At 46.7% G+C, this 17,016-nt stretch overlaps 1 protein-coding gene across 1 annotated transcript in view; it reads left to right on the top strand.

Moving 5' to 3' along the window:
* The first annotated feature begins 8,775 nt into the window (after positions 1–8,775).
* GGA2 (golgi associated, gamma adaptin ear containing, ARF binding protein 2) overlaps positions 8,776–17,016 on the top strand; it is a 31,510-nt gene continuing 23,269 nt past the window's right edge. The window contains exon 1 of the mRNA XM_069486817.1: positions 8,776–8,916. Within this exon, the coding sequence (XP_069342918.1) occupies positions 8,817–8,916 (100 nt within the window). The 5' untranslated portion in view covers positions 8,776–8,816. The remainder of the gene's footprint in view (positions 8,917–17,016) is intronic.

Below are 17,016 nucleotides of genomic sequence, written 5' to 3' on the forward strand. Positions count from 1 at the left end.
CCTCAATGTTAGTCACAAAAGGACAAATACTATATGATTCCACTTATATGAAGTACTTAGAATAATCAAAATTAGGTCGGGTGCAGTGGCTCACACCTGTAATCCTAACACTTTGGGAGGCCGAAGCAAGAGGATCCCTTGAGCCTCGGGAGTTTGAGACCAGCTTGAGTAAGAGCAAGACCCTGTCTCTACAAAAAAAATAGAAAAACTAGCCAAGTGTGGTGGCGCACACGTATAATCCCCGATACTTGGAAGGCTGAGGTGGGAGGATTGCTTGAGCCCAGGAGTTGAGGTTGCAGCACTGAGCTATGATGACGCCACTGTACTCTAGCCTGGGCAACAGTGAGACCCTGTCTCGGGGTGGGGGGGTGGGGGGGGAAGCATAATCAAAATTATAGAAACAGAAAGTAGAATGGTGGTTGCCCGGAGCTGGGGAGAGGGGGCAACCGGAAGTTACTGTTTAATGGGGACCGAGTTACAGTTTTACAAGATGAAAACTTATGGAGGTAGGTGGTGGTGATGGTTGCACGACATTATATATATGTATTTAATGCCAGTGTACTGTACACTTAAAAATGGTTGAGATGGTAAATTTTATGTTTTCATCTATTTTGCCACAATTTTTTTAAAATGCTGAGTTGATAAAGCCACTACCACTTCCTCAATTGGAGTGAGCTGTCTAGAAAGCAGCATGTGTCTTCTGATTGGGAGTTTTGCTCAGGACCAGTAGGAATGTTTGAAGGGACTCCACACATTTTAAATAACCTCAAGCCCATCCTCCAGTGGTATTGAGAGTTATAGTACTGTGATAAAAGGCATGGGACTGACTGTCAAAAACCAATTCTGGCCAGGTGTAGTGTCTCATGCCTGTAATCCTAGCACTGTGGGAGCCCAAGGCGGGAGGATTGCTTGAGCTCAGGAGTTCGAGACCAGCCGAGCAAGAATGAGACCCCATCTCTACTAAAAATAGAAAAATTATGGCTGGGCTCGGTAGCTCACGCCTTTAATCCTCGCACTCTGGGAGGGCTGAGGTGGCAGGATCACTTGAGGTCAGGAGTTTGAGACCAGACTGAGCAAGAGCGAGACCCCATCTCTACTAAAAATTTAAAAAATTAGCTGGGCATGGTGGTGCACACCTGTAGTCCCAGCCACTTGGGAGGCTGAGGCAGGAGGATTACTTGAGCCCAGGAGTTTGAGGTTGCAGTGACCTATGATCATGCCATTGCATTCTACCTGGGGTGACAGAACAATTGTCTAAAAACAAACAAACAAAAACCACTTCTGCTACTTACTGTGTGACTTTTCTGTACCTCAGTTTTCTTGTTTATAAAATAGGGATAAGAATTATACCTGTTTCAAAGAGTTGTAAGGATTGGAATAGATAACATATTTAAAGGCCCTGGCACTTAATAAATGTTAACTGTTATCATCATGATCATCACCATCATTTTCATTCTTAGAAATGATCTCAGTCGGAAGGCATAGAAACACTCAGACTAACTGAAACCATGAAAGGAATTGACTGGAAGAATTTTGACTCTAACAGATCCAAAGGGCAGGACTTCCAACTGGACCTCATAAGAGACTGACATCTGTACCTGGAAACCCAAGAGGACCCATACAGCAACTTTTTGTCCCTCTGAGACCACACAGTATCTAACATTTGCTTCTCTCTGTGTCTGCTCCCCTTGTCTCCTCTCTGCAGCCTGGCTTTCTCTTTATCTCTGCAGTTGCCCCAACCCTAAAGCTAAATCATCCCTCTTCTCCTACACCACCAGTTAAATAACCAGTATTCCACATACAAACTCCCAGGAGACAATCTGGTTGGCCTAGCTTAGGCCGATCAACTGCGGTGGGTGGGACAGGGTTGTAATTTGATCATGGCTTCAGGAGACCCACTGTAGTAGATGGGAGAGCAGTTCCTACCACTGAGCATGTTCTCTTTCAATGTCATTTAGAGAATATCCTCCCCCCAAAATTACCTTTTATAGTCAAATTTGGAATCTCATCCAAATTGCCTTTGTCATGCTTTATTTTTCTTGATAGTAGTTTTTACGATATGAAATTATATAATGTATTTGTACATATTAACTATCTATCTTACTCAGAAGAAGTTAAGATTAAGGCTGGCAGGAAGTCTTTTTGTTTTTTTTATTTAAGAGGAACGGTCTCACTCTGTTGGCTTAGTTAGGGTGCAGTGGCATGATCATAGCTCACTACAGCCTTGAATTCCTGGGCTCAAGTGATCCTCCTGCCTCAGCCTCCTAAGTAGCTGGGATTAGAGGCATGAGCCACAACTCCTGGCTCAAATCTCTCTTATTCTTGGTTATAACTCTAGCAGCTGGCACATTGCCTGATACATAGTAGGGAATCAGTAAAGGTCTCACAATGCAAAAATGTTTGAGGGCTTCATCAGTCAGATCGGTTTCTTTCAAGTGGGGATCATCAGCTGATCTAACTCTGCCAGATTCTAAGTTTCCCATATCACCTACTCAGGGAAATCTTACCTTTTTTGCAAGATTTGCAGTTGTAATTAGCAATCTGGTCTGTTGCCTATAATTTGCGTTGAATCCAGCTGTCTGGGAGAGACTTAACTTTGACAAAGCTTTGAAGTGAAGGGTGGGGACAGCTGGGAAGGGGCCACATGGAGAGATGTATGTTTAGTGGGGACTAAAGTTAGAAGTTTGTCTACTTGTCAGTTAATATTGTCTTATGACACATTCCCTACCTTCCCAGGCACCAGGATAATAAATACTTAGAAGATGAAGACCTTCTGGGTGATAGAAGGGTTCAGAGGGCGAAGAAACTTTTGATTCTGTTCTGGCCTGTCAGGGGGTTTTACTGTTGAACTGGGTTCTGAGGGATGATTGGGAGTTTCCCAAGTAGAAGGGAGTTGAAGGGCTATTCCAAGCCAAGGGACGAAGAAGAGAGTTTCACAGAATTGGGCATGACGGGAGCCGAGAGCAGGAGTTGGGGTGAAGTATAAGTGGCTTCTGAGAAACCAGGCAGAGGCAAGATCCAAGCAGGCTTTGCCGCGTAAAAGGTATCAGGGTGCCGTCTGATGCAAATAACAAAATGCAGGTTCAAACCAGCTTAAACAGGAAGATTTATTATCCCACATAACAGGAAGTTCAGGGGTAAGGCAGGCTCCAGGGTTGGTTAATTATGCGTTTGGTCCTAGGTCTTGCCATCTCTCTGCTCTGCTGGCCTCAGCACCTGCAAACGCCTTGGGTTGGTTCGGCTCACAGTTTGCTGCCGGAAGCAATCAGGCCTCTGCACGTCCAGGCGGCTTCCTGCAGTTGTCTCCTAAAAGCAAGGAAACTTTTGTCTAAGTACCCTCCCCCCACCGGACTTCCCCATTTTTGAGCCCTTCACTGCTGGGGATGTGAGGGTCCCCATAGATCAGTCAGACCCAGAGCTGGGGCTGGGGTCTGCATTTCCCTGAGGTGCATGGCTGGGTCAGGGAGTGGTGGGTGCCTGAACAAAGCGGGGCTGCAGTTAGTGAAGACAAGGAGTTGCGTCTTCATGAGGCAGAAGGTGCGGAGCCCCTGAAATGTTTTAGGCAGGGAAGTGACATGATCAGATTTGTGTTTCACTGAAAGGTCATTCTGGCAGCTATGCTGAAGAGAGATTTCAGCAGGACCAGAGCAGAAGCAAGGAGCCCTGGTAAGAGGTGATTGGAAAATGAGGCATGGATAAAGCCATGTTTTCTCACCACAGCCTGTAAGGGCCTGTACTAGGGTTCTCAGAGAAACAGGACCAATAGGATATATACGTAGGAAGAGATTTATTATAAGGAGGTTCACACGACTGTAGAAGCTGAGAAGTCCCACAGCCTGCCGTCTGCAAACTGCAGACCCAGGAAAGTAGGTGACATAGTTCAAAGGCCTGAGAGCTGCAGAGGTGTAAATTCCAGTCTAAAGGCCTGAGAACCAGGAGTGCCAAGGGCAGAAGTTCAATTTTCCTCTACCTTTTGTTCTATTTCACCCCTCAATGGATTGGATGAGGCCCACCCACATTGGGAAGGACAATCTGCCTAATCCACCAATTCAAGTTTAATCTCAGAAACACCCTCAAACACACACCCAGCAATGATGTTTAACCAGCTCTCTGCGCATCCCATGGCCCAGTCAAGTGGACATGCAAAATTAGCCATCACAGTGCTGGTGATGGCTGTACGACACTGTGAATGCATTAAATAACACTGAACTGTACACTTAAAAATGGTTTTAAGATAGCATATTTTATGTGTATGTTACCACAATGAAAAAATAATTGTGCCGCGCATGGTGGCTATTGCCTGTAATCCCAGCTCTTTGGGAGGCCAAGGTGGGAGGATCACTCGAGGCCAGGAGTTTGAGACCAGCCTGGGCAACATAGTGAGAACCCATCTCTACAGAAAATGTTTAGCCATGCTCACCCCTCTTGTTCCCTGGTATCCATCCAGCCACATCAGCCTTCCCTGGGTTCTAGCACACTCTTGGATGCCCTCTTCTCCCCCTTTGCCTAGTCACCTCTTCAGATCTCAGCTCCACAATCACCTCCTCAAGGAGGCTTCTGACTTCCAGAGGGCCTCCTTCCTCTCGTTAATCTTCAGCGCCCTATTCTTTTCCATAGCACACCGTTGGAATTGATTGTGTAAATAATCATATGAGTAATTAGTTCTGCAGTTGTTAGTGCCAGTAGTACAGTCCGTGAGTACAGGGACCTCCTCTGGCTTGTTCAAGATTGTACCCCCAGGGCTGAGTATGGTCCCTGTTCACATACTAGGTGCTAGACAAACGTTACACAAAAGACCAGACACATCTGATCGGATTAGACCGTCAGGGTGTGCAGTCAAGGGCAAAGATGTGGGTTCTGCCGAAGTCACTATGTTTAGTCAGGATACTGTTTTGCAGTGTTCAGGAACTTCACATCATTTGTAGTTACTATTTTTATTAGTGAATCACATGAATGTGAATATGAGCATTTTTTAAATATAGGAGGCAGTACAAGTTTGGCTTGGCACTCACGAAGCTTGTTATTATGGCCTAGGTTTCTCCAGTTTCTTCAGATCTGAGTAAAATGTTAGAGTCACAGCCTTTCTTTCCAAGCCAGGGTCTCCTCAGCTGTGCCTCCTACCACCCTTCTCCCAATCCAGGCAGTAGGACAGCCCCACCAATGGGAGGAGGCCTCTCTATCTGGAGAACCCCTCTGGGCTGAGTCCATCCAATGTAGCCTTCATTGATTTAACAAACACCTACTGTGTGCCAGACCCTGTTAGGCCTGGGGATCTGGAGATGAATAAGACCAGGCCTTAATTGTGCACAGATGTTTGTTCCCCTTATTTATTGATTGATTGCTAGATATTTGTTAATCTTTTAAAAAGAAAAAAAAACAAGCCCCTGCCTCAAAGAGATCGTAGTCTTAAGGAAAGTCAACTGTTACAATTATACAGGTGTGGAGGAGGTGGTGGTGTGGGGACAGGCGAGGGGATACAGGACATGGATGTCCTTGGGTTAGGGGATGCAAATTGGGTAACACTTTCTTGAGGAGTCGGGGTGTTGCTTTTTAATTTTAATTCAGATAAACAGCAAATAATTTTATAGCATAAGTATGTCCCATGCAATTTTTGGGACGTACTTACACTAAAAAATTATTATTTACTTGAAATTCAGATTTACTGGGGATTTTGATATTTTTATTTGTTAAAATCCAGCAGCCCACCCCCGAAGTAGTTTGACAGACAATAGAGGGAGAACATTCCAGGCTGAGGGAACAGAACATGGAAAGGTGAGAGTGGAGAAAGAACTGAGTACAATTAGCTTCCAATGTTGCTTTGAGCTAGGTGGGAAGTGCCAGAGGTATCCAGTTCCACCTATAATTATTTTGTGCCTAATCAGTGCCGAAAGTTTGATGAATTAGACATGGTCCTGCCTGCGAAAGCTCATCATCCAGAAAGGGAGACAGATCCACACCACATATGGAAATGGGAAGCCGAGGGGAGCAGGCAGAGCTGTGTAGCTCACATGAGGGGACCTGGGGGGCCCTCCTGGAGGGTGACACTTATGCTGAGTGAAACCTCCCCCTGGTCAGGCATAGTGCTAGGTGATAGAGACAAATGCTATGTGGCTGCTTTTCAGGTCCCCAAAGGGCCCTCCTCTTCTCCATCACAGAGCCTTTGCACGTGCTCCTCCCTCTGCCTGATCCCCTCTTCCTTATTCATTACTGCTCATTCTTCAGATCCCGGCTCAACCATAAGTTCTTCAGCAACGTTCTCCCTGACCTCCCCCAGACTGGGTCACAGCCCCCTCCTTCTACATTCCTAGAGGTTGAGGTCCTTCTCCCCTGCTGGACTGTGAGCCCCTAAAGGGAGGGGCCACATCCATATTTTCATCGCTCTGTTTCCCCTGGATTGTGCCTAGCACCAAATACATTACGTATGAACTTAATGAATCTTTGTTAAATGAATGAAGTTTGAGGTTAGGCAAGAAGGTGGCAAACTGAGGTGCCTGCAGCAGCCATACAGGTAACGTAAATGAAAAGGACAGGAGGCTGGGCGGGGTGGCTTATACCTGTAATCCTAGCACTCTGGGAATCCTAGGCGGGAAGATCGCTTGAGGCCAGGAAGAGACCAACCTGAGCAAGAGCAAGACCGTCTCTCCCAAAAATAGAAAAATTAGCTGTCCCAGCTACTCAGGAGGCTGAGGCAGGAGGATCGCTTGAGCCCAGGAGTTTGAGGTTGCAGTGAACTATTGATGACGCCACTGCATTCTAGCCCGGGCAATAGAGCGAGAGACCCTGTATCAAAATAAATAAATGGTCAGAGAGATTTTGCTCTGAGGCTGCTTTTGAGCCCTTACAATCTCCTTTAGTTCAAAAGTATTCAGCATGCCAAAGGCCATACTGTGAGATACTGTTTTTGGAGCCTAAACAATGTCAAGATGTTAAACAACTACCAGTGTTTAAAGTAAGTAAAGTAAACCAGGTGTTACCTTCTAATCTGAAACTGTCCGTTCTTGGTTATCTCATGGCTGAAGAATGACCAGACATGCCAAAGTTAGGCAAGCACAAAAATGAGGTTTATTGAGGAGAGAAAGATAAGATTATAGGGCAAGAGCAAGATATAGGTTTACAGAGCATGGTACATACACCACAGATGACGACCGGACCCATTGCCTCAGCAGGGCAAGCAAAAGGAAGGGCAAAGAGAGACAGATTGGCTTTGGTTTGCGTCTTGTTTTATAATGCCTGGATAGGGCCCTCCCTCGTGGTTCAGAGGTTACCACTGAACCACTTTGATTGGACGATTGGGAGTCCCATGACCTGAGCCTTAACTACGCATGTGGGTTCTAGGTCACTTTCCTGACTTTATGGTACCCATGCTGCTTGGCCTGTGGGCTAGAGAGTCCTCTAGTTCTTTTGCAGCTGGTGCACCATGTTCTGATTCGCAGATTTGTAGGGTATTCCCTCCTCTCCCACGTATGGAGAATTAGGGGTGGGCAGGACCAAGATCAGGGCAACAGCACCTACTTTCATCCCTAGGAGACCCGGAATCCCTATCTACCTAACACACAGGCATAACAAATATTTAGTTGAAGGATGGTCCTTGGCAAAATGGAAAGCTCACGGCCCCTCAAACAAGTGCAGCCTCTAGTCATTAACAGATATTTGAAAACCAGATCCACTGTTGCCAGATATTTAGAATTTTCAAAAGATGATCATATGTTAAATGTTTAACTCATTAATGAAGAAACTGGTAAGATATTAAAACCAGTTCAAAGGAGAATCCAAAGAACAGGAACATTCATAGATCAGGAACATTGAAGTGAATGTGCAATGGAGGCAAAACTGGTTTTTCCACTGGAAGAAGTTTGTGTGTTTCCAAGCAGTATTCATTTGCATGCGTATAGACTAGAATAATTTTCCATTGTTATCATTATTTACAGGGAAGAATCTGTGCTTCAGTAGAAAATTAGGCATTGTCCCTACAGCACACCCTTTCAGGTTCTGGCCTTTTGTTGTCTTTGAGAAGTCTTACAACTCTAAGTTATGTGTAGATAACTAATAGCAATGCAAAATAATTTTTGCCTACAGGCATACAAATTAATTCTGTCTACTGGAGAGACAACTTTCACCACTGGTGGAAAAGCCAGTTTTGTGTCCATTTGCACATTTGTAGCAACGTTCCTTTATTCCATGTATTATAAATTTGCCCTTCTTTTGGACTGATTATAACATCGGCTTGGTTACCTCATTTAATTAAAGTGTTAAATAAAATAACACGTGTTCATTTCACAGTGTATGACAATCATGACCTACTTTTTTGTTACCTTTATTCACCCCAAATTTTCCTTTGACAAAATAATCAAGTTAATATCTAATACGTCGACGGTGTACTGTGTGACTTAGAGAATAAAGGAAAATATGGAAGGACATAGGGCGTGTCATTTTAGAGGTGTTTTGCAAATATTCTAAGACAAATAAAAATGGTGAAAGAATTATTCATTGTTTATCTGAAATTCAAATTTAACTGGGAGTTCTGTATGTTATCTGGCAACCCTAATTCTGAAGGAAGAGCAGTCGCAGGCCTTGCTGGGGTCAGTTTGATTGGCGTGACATTGCGAGTGGTCTAAATGGGGAGGAGGGATTTAGCTGAGCCGGCATCCTGCGCGTCCCCCGGCCTCTAGGGGCGGGGCCTAAGGGTGGGCGGAGCAGATTCGGTCCCGCCCCGTCACGTGCCCTGCCGCGTCGGCAGCACCCGAGCGCGCCTGGCGGTGGCGGCAGCGGGAGCTGAAGGGTAGGGACGTCCGTGGCCACTGCGCGGGGCTGGGCCCATGGCGGCGACGGCGGTGGCGACGGGGTCCGGGGCCGCGGCGGGGACCGAGTCGGCCGAGCGGCCCCCAGGCCCGGCGGCGGCGCTGGAATTGTGGCTCAGTGAGTAGCCTGGCCGCCCCTCGGCGCGGGCACGTGAGGCCTCGCTTCCCGCCCCCTGGGGCCTTTCTTCTGTGGCGGGGGAGCCCTGCGTCGCGGAGTGGGGCCTGGGCCCGCGCTGGGGGCAGGGTCGCCCAGGATTGCCGGGAGAGGAACCCCAAGAACCCGCCAGGGCTGCAGGCGCGGGCCTGCGCTCGGCCCCTCTCCCGCCGGCCACCCCCTCTTAGTAGCAGTGCGTGGTCCTCAGTAGCAACCGAAATGGTAACATGTGCTGGGCTTCTCCGTGCTGCCAAGCACGGTGCTAAAAGCATGTCCACCATTGTTAGTCCTCAGTGCGACCCCAGGATAGCTTCTATTACTAACCTCAGTTGGGAGGCGGGAGCATTTAGGCTTATGGAGACTCAGGCGGGCAAGACACGCAGTCCGTTAGGGGCTGAGAAAGATTTCTGCGCGGCTGCTGCCTTTAATGCCAAGGAGTAAGCCTTTATACCTTTTTTGTGTATTTACTCTGGCCGGACTTATATGTATGTTGCCCCTTGTAAGCTTCACGGTAGTCCTGGGAGTAGGAGTCGTTATTGTCCCCATTCTACCACGAGAAATTGAGGCTCAAAGAGGATAAAGAATATGCCCCTTGCATCGGGCTCTGCTAGGTGCTGGGGATATTACTAAGATGCGTAGCACAGGGTCCTTGCTCACAAAGACATTTTTTGTGGGCTCACACCGGCGATAACATCACTTTATTAACGGGACTTGGCAGGGAGGGCGTTTGTTTAGTGTGGCGGTTAGGAGTTGGTTTGTTTACCTGGAGGTTGTCACAGCGGACCTAGTGTTTGAACAATGGAGGCGACCACATTCCAGGTTGAGGAAACTGCATGTGCAAAAGCTGGGGACATGAGAATGTGGGGCATTCTGGGAACAAGCAGGTCGGTCTGCCGGAGTGCAGAGGCTAAGGAGCAGGAATCTGGGAAAGAGGCTGCACAGCTATTTGGGGCAAGATCTTCAAGGGTCTTGTATGCTGCAGAAAGGAGTTTATCTGGGGGTATGGAGGGGGGCTGTTGTGGAGTTTTCAGCGGGAGGATCTTGATCAGGGAACTCAATTGGGTAGAGAGGGTGAGACTTCAGGCAGGGAGAGTAGCTAAAAAGCTCTTTTGGTAGTGTTTAGGGGCTCCAGTAGGATTAAGGTGGTGGGGAGGGAGAGTAGAAATAATTAGCAGGCACAGTGAACAGCCTTGATGCGCTGGGATGGAGGCAAAGACGAGGAATCTAGGATGAAACCCAGGTTTCAAGCTTGGGTAACTGGTTGGTTACAGATGCCTACCCTGTGAGGAGGAGCTGATTTAGGAAGAGAGGGTTGAATTGTGGAGTTTGAGGTGCTTGTAGCACATTCAGAAAGAGATGCACTCTGGGCAGTTGGTTGGCTCCAGAGAGGGTAAGAGCTGGCTGTATGGCTTGGGAATCTTCAGTTGACAGGCAGTGAACTTGCCCTGGGAGGCTGCATGTTAAAAAGAGCAGAGGTCTGGAGCTGGAGCATGGGGAGCTCCAGCACTGAAGGAGGCAGATGGGAAGAGCAGCCTGAAGACTGAAGGTGGAGCAGAAACAATGGCAGGGGGCAAGGGGAACCCAGGATATCAAAGGAGGGGTGGGGTTGGTAGGTAGTCTTGCTGCTTAAAGATAGAGTATGGGAGTCTGGCACAATGGCTCACACCTGTAATTCTAGCACTCTGGGAGGCCGAGGTGGGAGGATCGCTTGAGCTCAGGAGTTTGAGACCAGCCTGAACATAGTGAGACCCTGTCTGTACCATAAATAGAAAATATTAGTTGGGTGTGGTGGCACATGCCTGCAGCCCCAGCTACTCAGGAGGCTGAGGCAGGAGGATCGCTTGAGCCCAGAGGTTTGAGGTTGTATTGAGCTATGATGATGCCATTGCACTCTACCTGGGGTGAAAGAGCAAGACTCTGTCTCAAAAGAAAAAAAAAAAAAAAAATCAGAGAGTATGGGGCTGGTCAGGGTGGTTCACATCCATAATCCTAGCACTTTGGGAGGCCAAGGCGAGAGGGTCGCTTGAGGCCAGGAGTTCAACACCAGCCTGAGCAACATAGCAAGAGCTTGTCTCTACAAGAAAATTAGCTGGGCATGGTGGGGCATGCCTGTAGTCCCAGCTACTTGGGAATCTAAGGCAGGAGGATCACTTGAGCCTGGAAGTTGGAGATTGCAGTGAGCTGTGATTGGGCACTTCAACCTGGGTGACAGAGCAAGATCCTGTCTCAAAAATAAATAAACAAATAAAAAGAGGCAGAGTAGAATAAGCAAGGAGAAGGAAAAGGAAACTTTGAATCTGGTAACAGGTTAACGACATACCTTTGAGTTAAATGGTGGAGACAGAAGGTAGTTTATTTAGGTGGTAATGGAGAACAGAAGGCTTAGGCTGGAGTTGTGGGATGGGGGGAGTAGACCAAGTAAGGTAACAAGGAGCAGCTGGCCCGGGTAGAGGCGATGAGAGGGAGTGCCTGGGACGCTGCCCAAGGAGGGGGAGTTCCTCAGCTCCAGCTTTTTGGGAGCGATGTCCCCAAAGTTGCTAGATCTTCCAGCTTTTTAGAGAGGGCTAGAACCTATACTTCAATGTGAAATCTCTTGTTTTCAAAAGTTACCACCTACTTTGTAATGTAATTTGTCTGGGAAAGGCCAGGCAGAGTAAATCAGTGGGAAGAGTGTAGCCAGTAGCCTCCTAGCCTTATATTTTATTTTATTTTATTAGTAGTGCTTGAATGTGAAAGGAAGGAGAGAGGGTAGCTAGAGGGAATTTAGGAGTAAAGGAGATTTTAAGTGGGGGGTACTTGAGCTCCTCGTTGTGCTTTGTTGCTTTGGGGAAATACACCTCAATTCTAGGGCCAGTGTTCCAGCCATTGCAGGGGGCCTTAGAGGTGCTGAAGGTCAGAGCCAGAGCAGAAAGGGGTGACCTGGCCTCGCACAGAGGAAGGGCACGTTGTTTTTCCGGGTGTCTGAGGAAGGAGGTAAAGATGATTGTGTGTGCACACATTTTTCAGTGCTGTCATCACTACTGCTGCCTGAGTGTTAGGGGCTGAGGTGGACTAGGGGACTTGAGAGCTGGGTTTCTCAACCTGATATTGATATTGATATTGATATTCTGGGCATTTGGGGACATTTCTCTGTTGTGGGGGCTTTCCTGTGCATTATGTGATGTTGAGCAGCAATCTGGCCTCGACCCACTAGATACCACTAGCATACACCCTTCTTCCCAGTCATGACATTCAAAAATGTCACTAGACATCACCAGATTTCCTCAGGGGGTGGTGGAATGGGATCACGTCTGCCCTTCTCCCCTCTGAGATCCTGAGTTAGGACTGTGGAGCATTGACTGGACATCAGAAATGTATGCTGCAGTTCCCATGGCTATGTATTTTTCGGTGTTTTGTTTTTCTTCTGGAGTAGGAGCAAAGAAGGTAAACTATGGTGTAAGCCGGATTTGTTGGGGGTGGGTCAGTGGTGGTGCCATGGAGGGACAAAGGAGTTGATGGTATGTCCGGGACAAATGTGTAGTTGAAGGTGAATGCATCATGGGTCTAGGCTGGATGAAGGAAGTCACTCTAGATGTGGTCTGAGGACTGGCCAAACTTGGGTACTGACAGATCTTGCCTCAGCAAGTGAGGCAGCTGTATCTTTAAGGTGGGAATAGTAAGAATACCTCCACTTAGGGTTGCTGGTAGGATCTAAGTCTTTAATACATGTAAAGCACTTAAAATAGTGCCTTACCATGGCATGTATAGTAAGCACCCAGTAAGTATTAGCTATTATTATCGTTAATCTTTTTTAGTTGCAAGTGACCAAAAACTAATTCATACTGCTTTACCAAAAAAAGGAAAGAAAAGAAACAAAGGGGAAAGGCTCCATCCAGGAACCCCATGATGTCACCAAGATTCATTTCTTTTCTTGAATTTTGTCTACTTTGCCTTCTGCTGCAATCCCAGCAGAATTAATTTCTTTTTCCCATTGATTTGCAAAAGTCAGCCTGCCTGTTGGTCCAGCCTGGCTCAAGTATTTCACCTGGGAATCAACATGATGAGAAGTATGAACTATGAAGATTGCCATACCTGGAGTGGGCTGGGGGCAGTGCCCATCCCTAGGACTAAGGGTGATCAAACCTGCCTGAAAGTCGAACCTAGAATTTAGGAGGGGTAGCTCCCAGAGGAACATCAGGAAACTGTTACCAGAAACTCAATGCTTTAAAAATACAAAAGGCAGCTTCTGTACATTCTGTCCTGTAGCTTTTTTTCCCCCACGTAGTGTATTTTGGTCATTGCTCCACATGACTGCATATATAACTGCCTTTTTTTTTTTTTTGAGATGGGATCTCCCTACGTTGCCCAGGCTGGACTCTTAACTTCTTAACTCCTGGGCTTAAGTGATCCTCTTGCCTCAGCCTCCAAGTAGGTAGGTAGGACTGCCGGCCAGCCTGGCTATAGCTGCCTCATTCTTGTTAATGAAAAGCCTATATGCCCCCATTGTATGGGCCTACTATAATTCATTTAGCCAGTTCCTCTGGGGAGGGGGGCATCTTAGATGTTGCTATTAACCTCTTGCTATTAAAAGTAGTACTCAGTCCTATTGGTCTCTGGCATTCTAGCTCTGGTAGTGCTGTCAGGGAGGCGGGAGCTTAGTAAAAGTTGGGTGCTCAGTAAATCTTTCTTCCTTCCACCCACCTGGACCTATTCCCAGGTGATGTGTCTTGTCTTTGTTCTAGCCCCACTCTTATACCTTCCTTGGGGCTTCGGAGGGGTCTTGATTGCAATCTAGTTATATTCTGATTTTATAATAGGGGCTGGTCACTATTAAAAAAAAGGGGGGAGAAAACATTTATATTCTGAGGGCTAAGCTCATTCTCTATCTTGGAACCCAGCAAAGGACATTGCTGTGATGGGTCTTGGTGGATCTTCACCTGTGTTAATGTGAACAATTTCTGAACTGCAGGGGTCCATGTGTACCTCCTACAAAAGGATTCCCACTGCAGAGCGTACTGCTGGAGGGTTGGATGGATTCTGTTCCTCAAGGTGGCTGCTTCCCCACAGCCTCAGGGCTCCATTTGCTAGCACAGGCTGCTGCTAGTGCCAGAGTCATGACCCTGAAGGTTGGTTGGCAGCTGATGTGAGATGATTTGGCATGTGAATAAGTTGCTCTTGGATGAGCCATTTCACTCACAGCCGGAGGTCTCGGCTGTTTTCTCAGTACTTCTGACCCTGTAGTAGGCTTGAAATGAATCGTACAAACACAGTTTTTATTAAGCAAATATATGGCAGCAGTGTTGTTTCTTGGCACCCCTTGTCCTCACATGCAGCTAAATAAACCCCCTTGGAGTCTGGGATAGCCATTTTGGTGCCCTGATGAGGCTGGGACAGTCCCAAAACAGAAAGAGTCCTTTGAATTTCTCTGTGCTATACCCTGTTGGCCCCTAGCTACTCCTTGGAACAGACTGGTGTCAAATAGACCTGGACAGTCCTCTGGGGGTTGGTTTTCTCTGGAGCTACTCAAGGCCTCTGAAATAGCTTGTGCAGGCTAGGGTTATCTTTTCAGAGACCCAGTTACTTCAGAACTGAAATAGTCGCCTCCCAGCATTAGCAACATGTCCGGCCAACTGGTGAAACACTGCAAAAGGTGAATCATTCATTCACTCAGTAGGTATCTGCCAGTAACTATTCTAGGTGCCGGAGCATGTGAAGGTGACAGACCTCCTCCTTGCCTCAAGAAAGTTTATAACTTATGGGAAGGGAAGTCAAAGTAGTTCCCAAGAAAGGCCCTGCTTTTGTCAAGGATCTGAAGACCTGATCATGAGAGCAGTTAGAAACATCTGAACTTCGGAGCCAGATTGACCTGGGGCTGAATTTTTGTTTCTGCCATTTTCTTGCTTTGTGGCTGGGCAGGTTTCTTCACCTATAAAATGGTGTAGATGGTGGTACCAACCGCAGTTGCTCTGAGGACACTTGGCATGGTGCCTGGCCCACAGTAAGTACTTTTTTAAAATGGCAGCTATTGGCCGGGTGCGGTGGCTCATGCCTGTAATCCTAGCACTCTGGGAGGCTGGGGCAGGAGAATCGCTTGAGCCCAGGAGTCTGAGGTTGCTGTGAGCTAGGCTGATGCCATGGCACTCTAGCCCGGGCAACACAGTGCGATTGTTTCAAAAAAAAATTAAAAAAAAAAAAAGGCAGCTGTTACTGTTACTTTCGGGCCTTGATAAACCTTGAGTGAATACAAGATCTAGCAGATAGAAAAAACTGTCTTACATTTTATAGATCTTTTTCCTGCTTTGCCTTTGTTAAGGGTTTGGAACATGATTTAACCTCAGAGATTTTTTTCTTTGAAAAAGCTGGTGCCTGTCGCTGTGTCTTTTTCACTTGGCAGCTGGGGAGGAGGGAGAGGTTGTAGACTCTGTGTGGTGGGCTTGGGTCCTGCCTGTCCTCTGCCTCCAGGTCCGGTCACATGTAGAGGTCAGAATTCCTTTGAGGTGTCAGCCTTGACCTTGTAGTGAACTGAAACTGAAGCTTAAATGGTATAGAATTACTTTAGGTGATTCAGAGGCAGAATCTGTGAGAATCACTGCTTTAAATAATTTATTTGATGAGTATCTATTTTGTACTGTGGGTGACATTGTGCTAACTGTAGGGAATATACATCTTTTGTCTTCAAGTGTTTCATTCCCTTTAGGTACAATAAGGCATGTATACATATTTTATAATAAAAGGCAGAGACTGTATTATAATAACAATAATTAACTATCCTTAACTGACTACTTACTATGTGTCCCTGTGCTGAGCATTTTAGATACTGTCTCCTTTAAATCACATGACAATTCCATGAGGAAGGTACTATTTTCTCTGGGTTTTTTTTTTTTTTTTTTTTTGAGATGGGATCTTGCTGTGTCACCCAGCCTGGAGTGCAGTGGCATGATCATAGCTCACTGTAACCTTAAACTCATGGGCTCAAGTGATCCTCCTGCCTTAGCCTCCCGAGCAGCTGGGACTACAGGTGTGCACCATCATGCCTAGCTAATTAAAAAAATTTTTTTTTTTTTTAGGAGATAGGGAGTCTTGCTGTGTTGCTCAGGCTGGTCTCAAACTCCTGGCCTCAAGTGATATCCCCACCTTGGCCTCCCAAAGTGCTGGGACTATGGGCATGAGCCACTGTGCTGACCTCTTTATTTTATAGTTGAGGAAACTGAGGCTCAGAGTTCAAGGACTAATAAGGTAGTTCAAGTAACTAATAAGGGTGGAGCTAGAGATTCCTATCAGAAAGGGGGATGGATAAAATACCAGTTCTGGGGAGGAAGCAATGGCTTCTGTTTTGTGAGGGTGGGAGATAAAAAGATCAAAGAAGTCTTTATGAAAGGGTGGCATTTTGAATTTGTGCTCAAGGGTTGATAGGATTTTGAGATATGGAACATTGAGAGAATGCTTTGTGGGGCAGTGAGGGGAATATAGGAATTGATAATCTGATTCCTTTTCCTGTTCTCTTTTCACTTAGAATGGAAGTAAGTAGGTGGGAAGATGAGTGATTACTTGCCCTTTGAATCTCACTGAGACATATGACTTCCACATGACATAAATGTGACTGCAGTCAGGAAAAGTGCACTCTAGGGTGACTATGGAGTATTGAGTAGTCAGAAGGGAGAAGTAGTAGGGGCTGGCACAGTGGGAGGAGGTTTCCTGAAGGAGGGGGAAATTCAGATGGGTTTTGGATGGATAGGATTTTGAGAGATGTGGAGTGGACATTTGGGTAAGAGGAACAGCAACATCAGAAATAGAACCCTCAGAATCAGCCTTTTATTTCCAGAGCCTGAAAGAGCTGCTCGGTCAGGACCAGTATGATGTTTCATTGCAGAGACTGGCTAGGCCAGCCTCGGCTGGAGAAGTGGCTAGTTGGGAAGTTTCACGAAAGGCCAGAACAAAATTTTCCTGTGACATGTTTTTGTCTTCCTGTCACATAGCTAGGAAGCATCCAGGTAGCCTCAGATGCTGGCTCATGCCTGTCCTCATTGCGGGGCCACATGTCTTGACATGTGGCGTGAAGAAGATACACACAGGCCAGCCTCTACA

Source organism: Eulemur rufifrons, chromosome 14 (assembly GCF_041146395.1).
Source record: "Eulemur rufifrons isolate Redbay chromosome 14, OSU_ERuf_1, whole genome shotgun sequence".
Taxonomy (NCBI): Eukaryota; Metazoa; Chordata; class Mammalia; order Primates; family Lemuridae; genus Eulemur; species Eulemur rufifrons.